General features: G+C 38.1%; 1 protein-coding gene across 1 annotated transcript in view; it reads right to left on the bottom strand.

Moving 5' to 3' along the window:
• Positions 1–19,026, bottom strand: part of cdh13 (cadherin 13, H-cadherin (heart)) — a 352,089-nt gene that overhangs the window by 191,607 nt on the left and 141,456 nt on the right. The window contains exon 3 of the mRNA XM_079621335.1: positions 7,799–8,010. Within this exon, the coding sequence (XP_079477461.1) occupies positions 7,799–8,010 (212 nt within the window). The remainder of the gene's footprint in view (positions 1–7,798; positions 8,011–19,026) is intronic.

The raw sequence follows: 19,026 nt of genomic DNA, 5'->3' as shown, positions 1-19,026 counted from the left end.
GAAATCATTATAATATGCTTATTTGGTGCTTGAGAAACATTTGTTATTAAGTTGAAAAACTGCTAAAACATTTTTTTTCAGGATTCTTCAATGAATAGAGTTGTAAAAAAAGAGCATTTATCTGAAATAGTATGCTTCTTAGGACTAGATGTTAAAATCCCTTGATAATCAGCAAGCGCTGTTGTTGAAGATGTCCTCTTGGGTGGGGTTGGATTGGGGGATGATCGCCTGGTGCCTCCAATACGACACATAATCAGTTGTGCACCCCGGCCTCATTGGGTGTTTCGGCCTTTTAACACAATACACCCTGACCTGAGGCTGGCCCACCACAGGCTGATCAGACCTGGGTGTGTGTCGCACCGGAGGCTCCATGAGGTCATTTAGCAGCCCATACAGCCTCCTTCCGCTTCAGCCACAGCCAGTGACTGCTTCTTTCAGCAGCGGTTGCCAGGTCTTTGATGGTCTTCCGCTGAGCCTGTCCTCCGATTACAAACTCCTTTAGTAGCCTTGTGGTGGAACTAGTTACAAAGCCCCTGCAACCCACTTCCACTGGACGCATGTTTACCTTCCAGCCCCGGTCCTCTGCTTCGGCAGCCAAATCTGCATATCGCAACCTTTTCCTTTCAAATTCCTCATCAATGGCTTCCTCCCACGGGGAAGTCAGTTCCACTAGGAAGACACGTCGACAAGATTTGGACCAAAGGACCAGGCGTGTGATAGGGTGACCACATAGATGAAAATTGGCCAAATGAGGTGGGGCATCAGTCCGAACTGAAAGCACCAGAGCTTCAGCTTCCCTGGGAGAGCAGTGCTGTTGATCTGCTTCCGGCCACTGATGGAATCCTGCTTCAGTTGTTCCACCTGGAACTTGGCTTCTCCAGGATAGTTGATATCGGCTCGTCATTGATGTGGAACCTCTCATTTACGATCTGGCCCTTGACAATGGAGATACTGCGGGACTTGCTGGGTTTAATCTCCATTCGTGCCCATATGATGTTTCCCTGGAGTTTGTACAGCAGGCGTTTGGTGCATGCATTAGCCATATTTATGGTCGTCATGTCATCCATATACGCCCTGATTGGAGGAAGCCGCAGCCCGCTCTTCAGACGTTCCCCTCCAACCACCCATCCAGATGCCCGAATTATTAACTACATTGCCATGGTGAAGGCCAGTGGGGAGATGGTGCAGCCCGCAATTATGCCTATCTCCAACTGCGGCCAGGCGGTTGTACTAGCCTGAGTTGTAACACAGAACTGGAGGTCCTGGAAATAGGCTTTGACCAGCCCTCTGGGACTTGGAAGAAGTTGAAGGCTGTCCACAGCACCTCATGAGGCACTGACCCGAATGCATTGGCAAGGTCCAAGAAAACCACATGTGAACACTAGTGTAACATTACACAGTAAATGTCTTCAATGTCTTACAGTATATCAGAATATATAAGCTATATATTTATTTTTTATTAAAAAAATTTAAGAAAAAGAAAAATGATTGACCCCAAATTTTTGAATGGCAGAGTATCTCACACACACACACACACACACACACACACACACACACACACACACACACACAATTTATTATTTAAATATAATAAATAACTAAAAATATTTAAGACTTAAATATTATAAATATAAAAAAATACTATAAAATATTACTTATACTTTTAATGTCAGCTCAGGAAAAAAAGAAAAAGAAAAAAAATTAAATGCTTAATGCACTTGAGAAGCAACAACTGCATGAAATATGAAGACTAGTTTTCCTAGACTCGTATCTTGAATATAAGTGCATCTTGTCTGCTAAATCAATAAATATAAATGTTAACTTGTTTACTCTTACAATAAGTGTGTGTGTCTGTGTGTGTGTGTGTGTGTGTGTGGGGGGGGGGGTTATATTAAAGATACATTTTCTGAAAACAAGTCATAATATTGTGTGCAGTGTTGCTTCTCAAGTAAATGTATCTCGTTTCAATAATTGTTTTTGACATTTAACTGGAAATAGACAGATACTCTTTTTTTTTTAAATGGCTCGATTTATTGGATGTGCTAGTTAAGCAGGTAACTGCCATTGAGATGAATGGGAAAGCAAACAGATAGTTTTTCCAAGGCATTACAGACCACCTTGTTCCCAACAAAGAGAAAACCAGTCATAATTCATAACATTTGAACATTTTGGTCTCACAAAAAAAATATAATACAATTTGAGCTGACTACAGTACAGCATTAAATATGAATTGCCAAACGCAGAGATAAAATAAAAGTACATTAGCAAATCACATTAGAACCTAAATGGCCCTTCTTGATCTGATCGGACAGAAGATCCCATTTGCGAAATGGATACATCACACCACCATCTCTGGGAACAGCCTGGGCTATTAATGTGAGGAAGAGTGTCTTGAGTACTTTTCAGCCTGATATCAAGATTTATGTATGACGTATTTCAGGATATTTGCAAAACATTTTTTAACATTGATCATAAATCCCAAAGGATTAATAGTTTTAATTTTAGTAATAAAAATCTGTTATTGAAATGAATTATTACAGGCTCCTGTTGTTTTGATGTCATTAGCAGATACACGCCACTGTTTCCCTCCAAAAGCTCCCTTTATTAAGGGAATTACTTTCAACATCCTGCTGTCATGAGGAAAAAAAGGCCATCAAACACAGATATTAATTCTATTATCAGAGAAAATGCTGTATTAATAGTCATAATTTGCTTTATAGTGAAAAGAATGAAAAAGAATCCTGGTCTCTGTGTGTTCAGAAAAGCTAAATACCTTTTTTGCTTCACATAAGCAGCCTTTCAGCTGAGGACACGGCGACAGCACGCCGCCACACAGATCCCAGCATGCATCTGAACTCATTACAATAGTCAACCTATCTGAGCTGCATTACAAGACAGAACGAGGGGGAGGGAGAAAAGGGGAGGGCAAAAAAGAATGTCACCTAGTAGCAACTGGAAAACAGCAGCTATAGTGAATACATACAGAGTTTGTCAAGGCTGAAAAAGCTCAAAGAATGCACCTTTTGTCAATCTAGTCATTTTTATGCTTCTATTTCCATTTCTATCAATTTCTATTTGTGTTTGTTTATCTCTGTCTTTTTTGCTCCTCTCTTCCAAAGTCCAACCCGCTAAACAAGTCTACTCTACAGACAGAGAGATACCCTTGACAAGCTATTTATTGTGTCCTACTCGTATGTCATTTTTTGTTGGGTGGGAAATGGTTGGGGTGCGGTCACAAACTTCCCATTTACATCGGAAGCACAGAGCGTTCTGTCCTTGCTGTATGTCTTTGGCCAGGCGTAGCAGGAGTGGAATGATGGGGGAATGAGAGAGGCTGGAGATTCGGTGTCGCTGGAGCCCAAAGGCTGTCAGGATGACGGAGCGTACAAAGGTGGAATGGAACGAACGGAATGAAGTCATTTGTTTGCGTTGCTCTGACACAGCATTCATGGCCAGGTAATGCACCGCATCATCATAACCTGGCTATTTCCAATACCAACTCTCAGAGATGGAGCAAACTAATATGTTTATGTGTATACTGTGCACCTCTCAATGTGATTCATCCAATCAGAATCTGAGCAATTCGTCTTTTGTTATTGAAGGAAGTTGTTAATAATTCGTTTATTGTGAGACTTATCACACAGGTTTTTTTTATCTTATCTTTTGGTTTAATTTTTTTTACTTAACCAATCACAACAAATAATAATAAAAAAGCAGAATTACCTTCTATTTGTAGAGTTTGTAATTACCTGGATTTTCAACAAAAAAAGTGGCAACAATCTTAAAGAGTGAGTCACTTAGTATTCCATTTAATATGCTGTTCATATGTCTAATTGATCAAGTCATTAAATCATTCATTCAAATGATTCACCCAGCAACCCATGTGTTGCTCAGAGGCGTGCGATAGCTCTGCTGCTGCTTCTTTTTTTAGCCATTTTAATTATTGGAACACAAATAGACAAAGCAAGTAACTTGCAGTATTGTATCTAAAATGTCAGTTTTGATATTAACCATAGTTTATTGAACTGAACAATCTCAAATGTCAAGCTCCTTAAAGGGATAGTTCACCAAAAAGAGAAATTCTGTCATAATTTACCCTTATGTTTGTATAGCTTTCTTTCTTCTGTATAGAACACAAAAGAAGATGTGAACTTTCTTCAACATAACTTCTTTTGTGTTACAAAGAAAAAACAAGTCATTTGGAATGACATGAGGCGGTGTAAATTTCATTTTGGGGTGAACTATCCCATTAAAAGGTGCGTATTGTAGCATTAAAACTTGCAATATTATCTTTGGTATAAGGATTTTAAACTCATAATCATACCTGCATCACCTCCAGAGATTGATAAAGTTATTATATGTCCTTCAGCCATTGTATTGACACCTATAACATGCCAGAACATCATCATAGCAGTACCTTTGTGAAATTCACCTTGGCTGAGAGCACATTTCCAAGAGAAAGTAAGCAATATGTTCTCCCATAATAAGGGGAGTTTATGTTATTCTCATCCACTACGTACGCTGTAAGAGGCATAAGTGACAGAGTGACGGGTATTACGCTGAAGATGAAACATCTCCGTCAACTCGTCGACACTCCGCGGTGAGCGATAGGGGGAACGAGAGAGACTGATGGAACTTTAAGAACCTTGTCTGTTGGAAAAATGAAGGTCTGCATTGAGGTTATTGATGAACTCCTTTGCCACTCTTCACCCTCCACATTCTCAAGGACAGAATAACGCACCGAATCGCTCTGAGAACAAGACCTGTTGTATGCGTTTTCCACACCTTCCCTCTGCCAGTGATGAACACTGTTGGCTGGAGCGTGCTGACAGGCTGAAAAGAAGATAGTCATGAATCTTTAATGTTTCCTGTTCATAAATTACAGAGGTACAATCATCCCTGCTTTGGCTTTCTCCGCTCTGTGAGCTAGTTTGAGCTCTCATTAATAACTGAAACAGGGGGGGGGGGGGGGGGGGGGACTTAAAGATTAGTGGCATACGAATCCCAGCCGTGGAGTACATTGCACCGCAGAGCTGCATTCAGGATTATGTTTTTTGAAATTATTCCCACCATTTAGCAAATAAATTATGTGTGTTAAGCAGTTTTAATATGTTTTAGCTTATTTTCAATCCCTGAAATCATCCGACGGCTCATGGTTACCTCCTTGCATGGAACTGAACCAGTTAAATTTAGGTTAACAGTTCTGAGCCTCAACCATTACAGTGCACCACCTGCCTTTTCTGGAAGAAACTGCAACGCAAGCAACTTCTAAATCACTAAATGAGCTGCTGGAACCCATGTTATGTCCCAATTGAATTTCTCCTCTCACACCCTTACGGTCATGTTTCCATTTCACTGAAAAAATAAATAAATATAAAATGTGTATACTAATATTCATAATGGTAAGAGTCAATAAGGTTGATTATGCTCTAAGAGCTCTAACCTTTCCAGTAAAGTTTCCAAACAAATCTAAAAGGAGATCAAAACCCTCGATTTGTTTTTTCCGTAGTCATCAAAACTCATCATTAATTAAAACACAGGGTGGACAGAGGCACCACGTCCTTGTCAGTCCTGCCATTCTGCTGCTGACTACCATATTGGGGTGTATCATTACTCATTTTCGACTTCTCATTCATCCAGATGGAGAGACGAGTCAGAGTGCCAGACAGAAACCTGTGGGTTTGCATTGCAGATGATATGCCTGCAGTGATTCATCCCAACAGTCCTGTGCAACCCCACATTATCATAGGAAGCATTGAAAAGACTAGCCGGCAAGTAACTAAACGCCTATAAAACCAGCGAAAAGCTAAAACCTTAGTCCGGTTTAAGATGATTCTTCTTCTTCTTCTTCTTCTTTTCTCAGCAGGGTAAGCAACTTAACACTCATAAAGTACCACTCACTATGACACAAGAACATTACATTACTACCACCGATCAAGGCTAAAGACACCAGAAAGGCCAATAAACAAGTAATGGCAATGAACAAGACGGATTTCCAACCTGTAACCTTGTGACTAGGTCATCCTCTTCTTTTGAATAAATAAAAAATGACTGTGAAAGAGAAAACCCAATATATTTATTCCTCAAGCCTCCAGTTTTTCAATAGATTACATATTGAAAAGAATGAAATGTCAAGGTCTAACAAATTCACAGCATTTTTTTTTTTTTTGCGCTCCATTTGGTGGTTCCACAAGGGAAAAAAACGTCTTATTCACACAGAGAAACGCCAGGGAGGAAAACAAATCAGGAAATTAATTCGTATATTGATCCTCTGTAAAATACTAAATTATAACTTGAATTCTCACTTTTCTCATAAGGCCTTCTTCTTCACCCTTGCTGTGCTTGAACAGCAGCAAGCATTACATCACGTCAGCCTCTGGAGAAGACGGAGGCCTTTTCCATTTCCACTTGCACTTATCAATAATCAAAATCCAATAAAATGGGCATTAAGTCAAATATGGCATCAATAAGAACGAAGCGCTTCCCTTCGGCATGCGCTACCTGATGCGCGGTCTTCTGCTGGGAACAAACCAGTGGGTTGGTGCAAGGTTTATTTTTGAAGGCTTAGCCTGACTGTGATTACACGATGCATGATCTATAATGACTCTGCTTCTCGCCTCAGCCTCTTCACACACCACTGTTCTCCCCGAGCTCTCTCACGTACCAATCACTTCACTCATGCTATATCTCATCTGAGAGTATAATTCACAGTTTATCGTCTCAAAGAGGTGGGACCTAGGTGCTTTTCATTCACGATGGCACTATATGCAATATAATACACCTAAAACCTAAATGTTCCTATGAGAATGCTGAAATGCATGTTTAAAAATATGAATGAAATTATGTATCCTTGCTGGAAAAAAATACACACACACACACACACACACACACACACACACACACACACACACACACACACACACACTTTCAACAGTTTTTGTTCGGTAAGATTGTTTTCAAGGCTGCATTTATTTTATGAAAATACAGTAAAACAGTAATATTGTGAAATATCATTACAAGTTAAAACAACTTATTTCTATAATAAAATTACATTTTCAGCATCATTACTCCAGTTTTAAGTGTCACATGATCCTTCATAAATCATTCTGAAATGCTGATTTGGTGCTCAAGAGACTTATTTTTATCAATGGTGAAAATGGTTGTGTTCTTTTTTTTATGGAAACTGTGATACTCTTTTCTAGATTATTTGAATAGAAAGTTAAAAGAAAGTTTAAAAGAACAACATTTATTTGAAATAATTATTTTGTAACAATGTACTGTAAAATTGTTTAATAACGCTTAATGTTTGATAATCCTTGCTGAAATACAAAATGTATTTCATGTGAAAGAGCCATATACCAGGTCAGATTGGCAATTAATTCCAATTAATTGATTCGACTAAAGTATGTAACCTGATTAGAAAACATGCTGTTTATATATGGGTGGAACAAAAACCCCTTATGAACATAAAAAAGCCCCAGGGGGGAAATTTCTCCCCCTTAATAAGAAAAGTTAATTTCTGACACTGATCTCCTCTGAATGGAATATGTGGCTGTCCTCACAGAGACAATGACAGGACATGATGGGTAATTTCCAGTCTGAGCTGGAGTCTGTCAATATGATGGCAGTAAAGACACACAGACTGACATCCAGTTCTGATAAGAGAATCATGGGTGTCCAGACATACGATGTCTCCAGCATAGAACACCATTAAAAATGACATGATTGAAAACTTCAGGCCATTTACAAGAACACACACACACACACATACAGTATACAAAATGATAGAAACGCTTACCCTGAGTGTCTGAGGAGATCTGGATGGTGCTCCCATAATGGTCACTTGTGCCATGTCATCGACATTAACATTGACAGCATGGACAAACATGACGTCTCCGCTGTCAATCACGTCTTTTCTAGGAACCAGATTCAGGTTCTCGTCTATTAGGAAGTTAGGGTTCGATACTTCAAACTCCACACCCTCATTTCCAGCGCAGTCGTCAAACACCACTGCAGAAAAACGCACAAAGAAAAGATAGTGAAATAGTGATATGGAGCCAAGTCGATATCATATATCGCCATATGAAAAGGAATGTTAACGGATAGCATTAACCATGCATAGAATTGTTGCTGTTGGATGACCATTGGATCACCGTATTCATTCACAAGTCACCTAGTATCACTTCCACTGCAGAAATTGTCAAGAAAGGGCTCTTTTGAGGTGATACATCTCTTATGGTTAATGGAAAAATGGACTTGCTGTCGCAGAAAATGTCCCTGAAAAGGTGACTATGCATGAAGAAGCTAACCCAGAACTCATTCATCCATGAGCTAAAAGCAGGTAATAAATAAAATTGCCTATGGCTCATTCATCAATGTATTTAAACGTGAAATAGAGAACTTTAGCCCTCAATAATATCGACCCCACTTTCATCTTCACCAATCAGGTCTGACCGTGGAAGATACCACCACATCGGGCCAGCTTATCCCCTCTGATCATGTCCGTCTCCATCTTATCTCACCGCTCCATGCCTCCGCTTTCACTCTTTTCGTCCTCTGTGACATATTCATCCTCCCATTTCCTTTCCTCATCCCTCTTTCTCTCATCCATAACTCTTCTTTTCCTTCCTTTTACCACCCTCTTTGACACAAAGTTATGTTCTTGTAACTGAAGGTGACCTGGGCAGAGTAGATGTGAAATGGACAGCATGAGCCAAATCTTCAATATGTTTTCTTAGCTATTATCCCTGGAAATTTAACCCCAACATATTAAATGCCTGTATAGTATGCATTAAGTTCTAACGGAATATTTGTCCCCATTCAAACTTATGAATAAATAAATAGCTTTAATTACAAATAATAATAATCAAAACTACAATAAAAATCTATTCTTGTGATGGCAAAACTAGTCTTTTGTGTCACATGATCCTTCAGACATCATTTTAATGTGCTATTTTTTAAGTAAAATTTCTTATTGAAAATGGTTGGGCTTCTTAATAGTTTTCTGGAAACCATTTCTTTTCCACAATTATTTGAGGAATAGAATAGTTTGTAACATTATAAATGTCTTTACTGTTACTTTTACCTGGGTCAACGGCAAGGCTCCCAGTCAGCAGTGGTGAGAATTTACCAGTGGTGGTAAGAATTTACCAACAGTTCTCCAAGGAGGGACAAACCACAAACTAACAGGGTGTTGGGAACCCAAGGCTCATTAGGTGCATGAGTGTAACAAAGGCTATCCCGTCTGGTCCGAGCCAACAGAAGGTCACAAGGCACAAGTCACACAAAATTTCAATGATTGTTATGGAAGGAATGTTTCACAACACACAGGGCATCACACTCTACTGTGTATGGAGCTGTGTAGCCATAGACCAATTAGAGTGCCTATGATGATGACCCCATGTCCACCGTCGAAAGTGCCTACAATAGGCACGCGAGCATCGGAACTGGAACTTGGAGAAGTAGAAGAAGGTCGCCTAGTCCCATTTTCTTTTAGAACACGTGGACTGCCGTGTACATGTGCGCCGTTTACCTGGGGTACCAGGATGCACTGTGGGACAATGACAAGCCAGTGGAGGGAGTGTGATCTTCTGAAAATTAAACTCTGTGTCCGGGCATTCATGTGGACGTAAATTTGTGCCACCTACTTAAACATTGCTGGAGACCACAGGTACACCCATGAAGGTACACCCCATCACGACAATGACATTCCCTTGTGGAAGTGGCCTCTTTCAGCAAGATAATGCACCCTGCCACACTACACACATTGTTTAGGAATAGTTTGAGGAACATGATGAAGAGTTCAAGGTGTTGCCCTGTCCTCCAACAGCATATTAGGCAGGTGGTCATAACGTTTTGACTCATCAGTGTTCAAATGCAAAGGCATAAACATCAAAAATCCTCACAGATTCAGCCTTTAAACCGTCAGTGTTTTTTTTTTATTCAATTACATCCATAAAAGCTTAAGTGAAAACTGTAACCGACTACAGCCCCGTTTAAATACACCATTTAAATGCATTCAATGAAGATTTCATTTGAGTAAGTGAGCTGGAACAGGGCCAGTAACATTATTTTGCGTTCATTCAGAAATTGCATTTCCGTTCAAACCAACTGATGAGACAACGCCAGCTCCACAAAAAAAAAGAGGTGTTTAGCATGACACGTCAAAAATGAATGCCTCGGTGGCCAATTAGCTTAATTGCTTACCAGTCTTGATATACGTTTCGCACTGCAGGATGCCAAAAGTGAAGGAAACAAAATAAAACTATGAACATCTCACACCTGTATATGAGCTACATTCATGACTGCTCTTTCCTCTCCAAAACTGCTCCTTCGGTGAGCCACAGTGTTTGTTCATGTATCCAGATGAAGTATAGCCCCGGTATGATTGGCAGATGTCACCCAAGCCTGGAACCTATCAGTCTTTGCAGTTCATTACAGTTGGTCAGTATTGTGTACGTCCCATGAACCTATCGGTGCCCATATTGGGAATATCGGCCCTGTGTTGACATGCGGCACTGCGATGGAGGGGAGCGGTTGGTGTATCCTCCTGTTCGTCGTGCACTGTCTGTTAGCCAGTTTTCAGGTTAGTCCCTGTGCCAGAAAGGACTTTTGTCTGTTACATGGAGAGGCTTACTACCTTGTTTGTTTGTAGTCATGGGCACGCAAGTAGCTGTAATCCTGCATAGCGAGCGACCATGCGTATTGCAGCATTGTGAATCTCTCTCGGTGTGAATGATGGGAGTTTAATGTTTGTTTTAATGAGCTTTTTCATGAGTAACTTTTCCAGTTTCATGTTCTGCAGATTTAACTGCACGTCCAGGGGTTTCCGATTACTTTAATTGAAGTCAAATGTACATCAAGTGACGTGACTGCACTGCTGTTTTTTTTTTATCTTTTTTTTTTATGGTTTAGTTATAGTTTTAACTAGCAATTTTGCCTAGATCTCACCTTGGTCTGTTTTTGTTATATTTTTGTATGTCTGTGGTGTTTTATTTGTGTTAAGTCACTGACAGAGCATTGCACTGGCCTGAGTGTGAGTTAGCTGGGAGGCTACGTTTACGTAATCTGACCATTGTTGGCCATTTTGTTTCCTCTCCTCAGTGCCAGTGGCTGTGTTTGTTTTGTTTCTTTGTCTTGTATTTTTGTGTATAATTTGTCATTGAATTGATTAGATTGGTATGTGTTCCTTTTGAGTGGATTATTAACTTAATTTCTTTTTGATTATTGTGAAAGTGTAATTTATTTTTGGGTTTATTTAAAGTCCCCCTGTAATCAATAATTGTATTCCTTAAAACTCATCTCTGCTCACCAAAATTACATATTTAAATGTGTTTCCTTGAAATTATTTTTTATTCATCCCTAAAAATAGCTTGAATGTAACTACACCCTTACCTCATTTAGTATACGCGGTTCTATGAATATGTAAATTAGCTCCGCCTCCACTCACTCCCACCAGCTCAGAGATCCACTGGTTGACGATCACACGTTAACATGATTGGTTACAAGGTAGTTTGTGACGTCGGAAACACCAGCGATTTCAAACCACATTTCTGTGACAGTCTTTGGTTCACCGCAGTTTTGATGAGAAAATACTCAGCAATGTTTTTTTGGCTTATGAATTTACACATGGTTTGCACATTTTTCTTTATTTGGCAAAAAGCACAACACTTTGTTTTTATTGTGAGTATACACAAAAAATAGACACTTAACAGGATCGAATGACGTATACCACTTATCAAAATCAACAGAGTATTTTGAGTGTCTTTTGCACTGATAAGAAAAAAATATAAGCTGATCACGCCGGCGTGATTGCCGACCACAGGGGTTTAAAGCCTATTAAAAACACCACATAGATGTTTTTAACAACAGCAAAAACTTGATTTTCACCACAGGGGGACTTTAATTACAACTGTGTAACTGTACTTTGTACAAGTTAACTTTTGATTTCTTGTGTGTATAATACATTTTTGTATTGTCTTGTGTGTAGAGATAAATATTTAAAGTGTGAGGAGTTGGTCGTGGTTATCCTGTACTGGTGTGTCCATGGAGTGCTGTGCTTAACATTTTGCCTTGCTTTCACAAGTGTGTGTTGTGGGTATTGAGTGTGAGGAAGAAATCTCTGCCGGCCTTTTCCCTCTTTATTTCTTTTCTTTTATTATTGTACCTGTGGATTTGTATGTTATTTGGTGTCTTTGTGCTGTGATTGAGACCTTGTGAAGTTTTGTCTTGACTGACTGTTTTTATTCACTATTTGTGTGCTTGAATGCTATATATTTTTGTCCCCATCTCCATGCTCCCCCTGCCTTTGGCACGAACCTGCGTGCCCTTGCACGGGGCTGTTATTTCCCTTATGAAAAAGACGTTTATTCAAGTTTTCTATTACAGGGCTCCAGACTAACTTTTTTTAACTAGGAGCGCTGTAGCCCCTGACTGAAAATTTTAGGATAACTTAACTTTAGGATAAACTTTAGGATAAAATAACTGTAATTCTGACAAAATCTTTAATAATAGACTTAACATACAGATTTTACAATGTGCAGTTTTAAGTTCACTGGCTCCAGATTAACATTTGAGGGCAGCTGCAGCACCGGAGCCACTGAGTTCTACAAAAAACTGCGTTTTGATCATCGATGAATCTAATCAAGCCGTAAATAATATCTTTATTGAACATACTAGTATACTGCAAGTGCAAAAGTAATATAAATAGTAAACTATACGTATAATGTTATGTTCACTTAAAGAAAACTATATAAACAGTATAAACTACCAAAATAAAACTAGTAGTTTACTGAGAGTACACTTCAGCGTGTACTTTCATAAACTAAAAAAATGACTACTTGTATTAAAATAGTAAACCAATAGTATACTTATAAGTTCACTTGTAGTACAGACACAATGAGACATCTAGTTGTGTACTTAAAGTTTACTACTGTTATACACTTAAACGTATACTTTTATATACTAAAAGTGGGCCAATTCAGTCCCAAGCAGTATTTCAATAGTACACTTAAAAGTTTACTACAAGTACACATTGATATTAGTATACTTACTACATAAAGTATACTTTAAAATATACTTGAACATTACTTAAGTATACTTCATAAAATTAACTTGAAGTACACTTCTTTTTTGTAAGGGTTCTCGCTCGGTATATTCCGGGTGGCGTAGTCAACTATAATTATAGGATTATTGTTTCCTTTGTTACTTTGTAACTTTTCCTACCTGACCACTCTTGCCACATTCAGATAAAAAATACATTATGTACTACTCAGGCAAGCAGGTGTAGGTTCAAGACGAAGATATTGTCTTGTTCTTTCACTTAAACACTCACCACCGCATTGTACAGTGCATACTCAAGAGAGGATTGCTGTGATGCTAACAGCTTTAGCACAGTATGACCACAGACCTTCTTACATATCGGTTCCACTTATTGAATTGAGGCAGAATCAGTAATGTGATGCCCTATCGATAACCTCCACGAACACAGGTGATGAAACTGCAAATAATCGAATCAAGAGTCACTTTATTGCCCGCGAAAGCATATGTTTCCATCGAAAGAGATCATTTAACAGTGCAGAGAAGGATATCTTAATGTCTTTCAAGCGAGTTCACTTTTTGTGTGTATTTTTTTTTTTACACTGCAAGCAATCTGGACACCCACAGAATAAAAAGAATAAGGACATTGCAGTTGAAGTGTCCACTTGAAACTTAAAGTAGACCAAAAAACAGCAAACCATGTGTAGGTTCATGAGGGGGAGGCTCTTTCCAGGAAGCAGGAGGTGAGGCAGGAAATTATGCGTTTTTTGAAGGAAATACTCAAAAATATGTATGGTGAGAGATGCATACAGGCAATTAGCATATTCAGGACACTTAGGGAATAAGCTTTCACTATATATTGTAACGCTATTCAAAATCTGCTTAGCTAAATTTATAGTGCCATAGTGAAATAAATTGAATCAGAATTGAATGTGATATAAAACATTGTTGCGTTGTCTTCGCTGATTCACAAACTAATTTTTTTTTTTTTTTCTTTAAGAAGGGGGATGGGGGTTGGGGATAAAACATTTTTTTACAATTGTGTGAGAAAAATAGTAAGGATTGACTTGTAACAATACTAGAGTACAGTATGTTACACAAAGCTCAAGACAAAAAATCTATTCATTACATATTCTTAGCATTTTCCCCAATAAATGTTGCACTAAAATCATCTTTACAGAGCAGGATGATGATGCATCAGTCAACGTGTCATTATAGGAAATACATAGAAACATTTAGAAATTTAGTTGTTTATTTACCGTAACTTTTACAGAATGTATAAATGACTTTTGATATAAATATAATTCGTATTAATATATATAATAGTAAGGATGATATTACTATAGTACCATATACTGTATATAATATATATATGTGTGTGTGCGTGCGTGCGTGCGTGCGTGTGAGTGTGCGTGCGTGCGTGCGTGTGTGTGTGTGTGTATATATATATATATATATATATATATATATATATATATATATATATATATATATATATATATATATATATATATATATATATATATATATACACACACACACACATATGCATTACAAAACCAGTCACATGTCGCACGGATATATTTGTGGCAATAGCCAACAATATATCGTATGGGTCAAAATTATTGTTTTTTCTTTTATGCCAAAAATCATTAGGATATTAAGTAAAGATATAACAAATATTTTTGTGAGTGAATGCAGCACAATCACGAACATAAATGGACAACTTTAAAGGCGATTTTCTCAATGTTTTGATTTTTTTGGACCCTCAAATTCCAGATTTTCAAATAGTTGTAGCTCGACCAAATATATATATATATATAGGCTATATATATACAGTATATATATGTTGCAGTGCTACAGTATATGTTCTGCAGTGCTTGCAGAATGTGCTTCGAAGAGTTGTATAAAAAGGCCTTGAGACATATTGAAGACCATGTGGTGTGGTCAAACACATACAGTACACACTTCCACATGTCCAGCATGTGACAAAAAAGACACCGAATCACCAGGGGAAACACAGATCATTCCAGATTCTTTTCTTTCCGGCTTTCCCTTACAGTTCCTCATAATCATCAACAGCTGTAGCACTCCTCAGCTGCTGTGAGCACTACAGTCAGAGTCAATCTCTCACACTCTGAATGTGATGTGTGCTGGGGTTAAGACACTGGGAGCCAGACTGAGGGTCTTAATGAGCTCCCGTGTTCATGTCTCTCTCCGGGCCCCAGGGACGGTAGCAGTGCGGTGTGTGGCACTGTTGTGTGCTGAGATCTGCTCTTACACCTCGGCTGTAATGAGTTCAGTCTGTCTGTCAAACTACCCACCAATCACTGTTATTGTTGTATCATCAACAGCAGAATTGAAGAGCTCAAAGCAACACGTGTGCTGTAATTATATTCTCAGCTTTGTTGTTTTTTCCTATAGCCTTTTAACTTGTTCATGTGTATTTTTATTGTTGGTTTCTATTCTAAATGTCCACCTTTAAGCAATTACTTATCTTAATCATCTCAAGTCTCTCTGTTTCTCCTCCTCTCTTGTCTAAATCTGCTTCCCGGTTCCCGCCCGTGTGTTTCTCTACATCTCACAAGCCCTTTGTCAAATTGTGTTCTGTGATTTCTGGTGTAAGAAAAGCCATCCATCTCAGATGAGACAGTTAAAAGAGGGACTTGGGAAAATAAAATAATACTCACTGGCAGCAGGCTAAAATGGGTGTATATTATAGGCGAGTGTCACTTTGTTGATTTAGCCATAGATATTTCTAACCGGCCATGAAACAATATTTCATATCAGTTAAAAAATATATATATATTAAAATTAGGGCTGTGCAATGATTAATCGCATCCAAAATACAAGTTTGTGTTTACATAATATATGTGTGTATAAATATATTGTATATATAAATAAACACAAATGCATGTAAATATTTGCATGATTACTGTATGTGTGTGTGTATATATATATATATATAATTACAAAAAATATATGTTATCTATAAATAATTTTTTATATACATATATGTGTGTTTATTTCTATATACAAAATAATTATACACAGTACACAACACATATACTATGTAAACACTAACTTTTATTTTGGATGCGATTAATCTTTGCACAGCCCTAATAAAAGGAATATTTTATTATATTTAAGAGTCATAGGTTCAAAATTATAGAGCTGCTTTTCCCCTATATATTTGAGGCCACATCACCATATATTTCAGAATTAACCTAGAAAACATGAATGAATGAACGAATAGTAGTAGTAGTAGTAATTTTCATAAATGTTTTTTTTTCTCATTCAAACAAAGATTCTAGGTTAAAATGTAAATATACTGTATGTACATTTTTTGTATACCTTAGGTCCTGTGACTATTCTTCATTTTCAATTTCTGCCATTTTAATCGCTTTTTCCTTTGCTAGTTAATTTTACATGGTCCTGCTGGGTGACAAATGAAAGTACAAACAGATTATGTTTCAAACATAATACATATAGTCAATTAATATGAGCACATACAAACTGAGTGTATAGCGTATATTTTTTGATGTTTCAGGTGAATTACATGTCACACCAACAGGACACTGTTGAAACTGCATCACATTGAATGTTGACTACCCATATGTTGCTTCATGGAGATATAGAGGGGCAAAAATCAGGCATCCAAATATAAACTGCAAAAAGGAACTACATTTTCCACTGAGAGAAAAGATGTTAAAATATGCACATGTTGCAACATGATCCATGATGTTGCATGTAGACTCATGCTGGTGGCCAAAACAGCAACTTGTTCAACAATAATTTCCCATCGTTCTCTGAGGCAGAATAAGAATGATAAAATACTGCAATTACACACCTAATGTGCATCCTTCGCTCTTCATTACATTGCATTAAAGTTAAAAAGCTTCCTGTATTTGTCGGGAAGTAAAAACATTAGAGAGAACTAGACAATTGTCCAGAAATCATCTGAGTTCACACCATGTTGCAGTTACGAAATCCAAATATCAAGCGTAGCGTTAGTTCTGGCAGGTCATGTTAGTCAAGCTCGCATCAACTGACTCTCAGCTGATCCACATCTACCTATAGGAATACAACGCCTATCACCGTATATATAAGCTCCTTCAGTATTATCAGCAGCTATCGCGTTTCTCAGGAGCGAATTACCCTCCTCCATCCCCAGCTCCTCCTCTCGGCAGTCAGGATTTGGCATTTTCCCCTTGAATCAGAATAAATTCTCACATTATGTTATACTTTAAAATCTTGAATTTAATATATTTGCATACATTCATGTTGGTTCTCTTCTGTTTACCCCAAGGGGGTTTATTGCTGCTCTCCCTGCTCATGCTAGGCTGCATGGATGCGTGGGAGTTCTCGCCCAGAACGGAACCATACCGCCAATCCAAACTGTATGCTAATTGTCAATCATATTTGACGATAGTGGTCCTGACAGAAATGTAAGCAGTAACTTCCCTAAGAGAATACAACATTTAACAGAGCAAATAAAGTTAAATCAGTAGACTTGCGTAGTCATTACACCATTCTACCTAAAAGAATATCAGTTGCTAAACTCTATCCCTGCCAGTGTTTCTATTTATTTATTTTGCCAGCAATTTTGTTGTATCAACATGTAAACATTCAACATTTCAAAAGAAAGAACCGAGCCTTTGCTTTTAAACAAACAAGCAAACAAAGAATCTAGCTTCATTCATTCTTTTTTTATCAACACCATGAATATGGGTAATACAAAGCAGAGAAAATCAAATTTTTGTCAAAGACTTTGTCAGGAACGGATTCAGGATGATGATCAAAACATAGACATGTTAGATCAAGTCCATCACAGAGTCCCCAGAGCTCGCACAGTCATTTACCTCTTTGTACGACATTTCATTTGGTAATGTTACGCAGTTTTGACTGATTTAATGAGCAGATTGGCTTAATTGTGTGTAAACTTCTATTCTTCTAGTATACACCAGACTGTTAAAAAAAGATGGACAGTGTGTCTCGGCTTCCATCCACTGTAAAAAATGCCAAAATGTAACGGTTGTTGCCGATTACATTACATTGTTCAGAGCCCAAGTTTGTGCGGTAGTGGAGTTGCGGTATCAAGGTCCCACACACACTCCCACAGACTCAATCCCAAGTTCAGCTGTCAATAATGATGTTACACCCTATTTTTTTTTTTTTTTTACTGGAACTTACTGGAAAAATGAACACGAACATACGTCTGCGTGATAAGAACTACCAAAAATGACAGAAACTATCTTTGGAAAAAAATTATTGAAGTGTAATTGGATTTTTTAGTTTGGCTCGCATCCTATTCGATTACATGGAGAGGGCGGAGATTAAAAACTATACTGCATCCAGTCACCAGGGGGGCGATTTCAGGACTTCTGTGGTACACTTAGGCGGCGTTTAACTCCACTTTTAGACATACACTTGCAAACTTCCCTAAGCAATTCCCTGTGGGGAATCCCAGCTGCCATTTTGAAGTGTGTTCAACCTCGTCAAGGGGGCGAGGGAAGTTTATTTGGACAGATCCTCGACCCCTCGATTTTTACAGAGGGAGCAAGTCTACTCAATAGGTACACTTCAGACGGATCCATGGACCACAATACATCATGATTGTGACGTCACAGCAGATCGTGCTTAATTTACCTCCACCCCACACAACTCTAGTGCAAAATATTTGAGTTATTTTGACATTTAACTAGGGATGTTAACCGATGACCGTTTGACCGATGGTTGACCGTATCAACGTGAACCGATCAAAGTTTTCGACAGTCGGTTAAAAAAAAAAAAAGTGATCTCTAAATTAGTCTATTATAGACAGTGGACTAAACCTTGTGTGATACAGCACTTAAATATGAAAATACATTACAAATACATTTCAGTGGTAACAGATAAGGTGATGATGATCATCATCTTTCTTTATTATTGTTAGCACTACCTCAAACTAAAGCGGCGTCTCTTCGGTTCGGAGCTGTCATTTTCTGA

The sequence above is a fragment of the Phoxinus phoxinus genome (genome assembly GCF_949152265.1).
Source record: "Phoxinus phoxinus genome assembly, chromosome: 8".
In the NCBI taxonomy this organism is placed as follows: Eukaryota; Metazoa; Chordata; class Actinopteri; order Cypriniformes; family Leuciscidae; genus Phoxinus; species Phoxinus phoxinus.
Note: the sequence above shows the minus strand (reverse complement) of the source record. Positions and strands in the feature narration are given on the sequence as shown.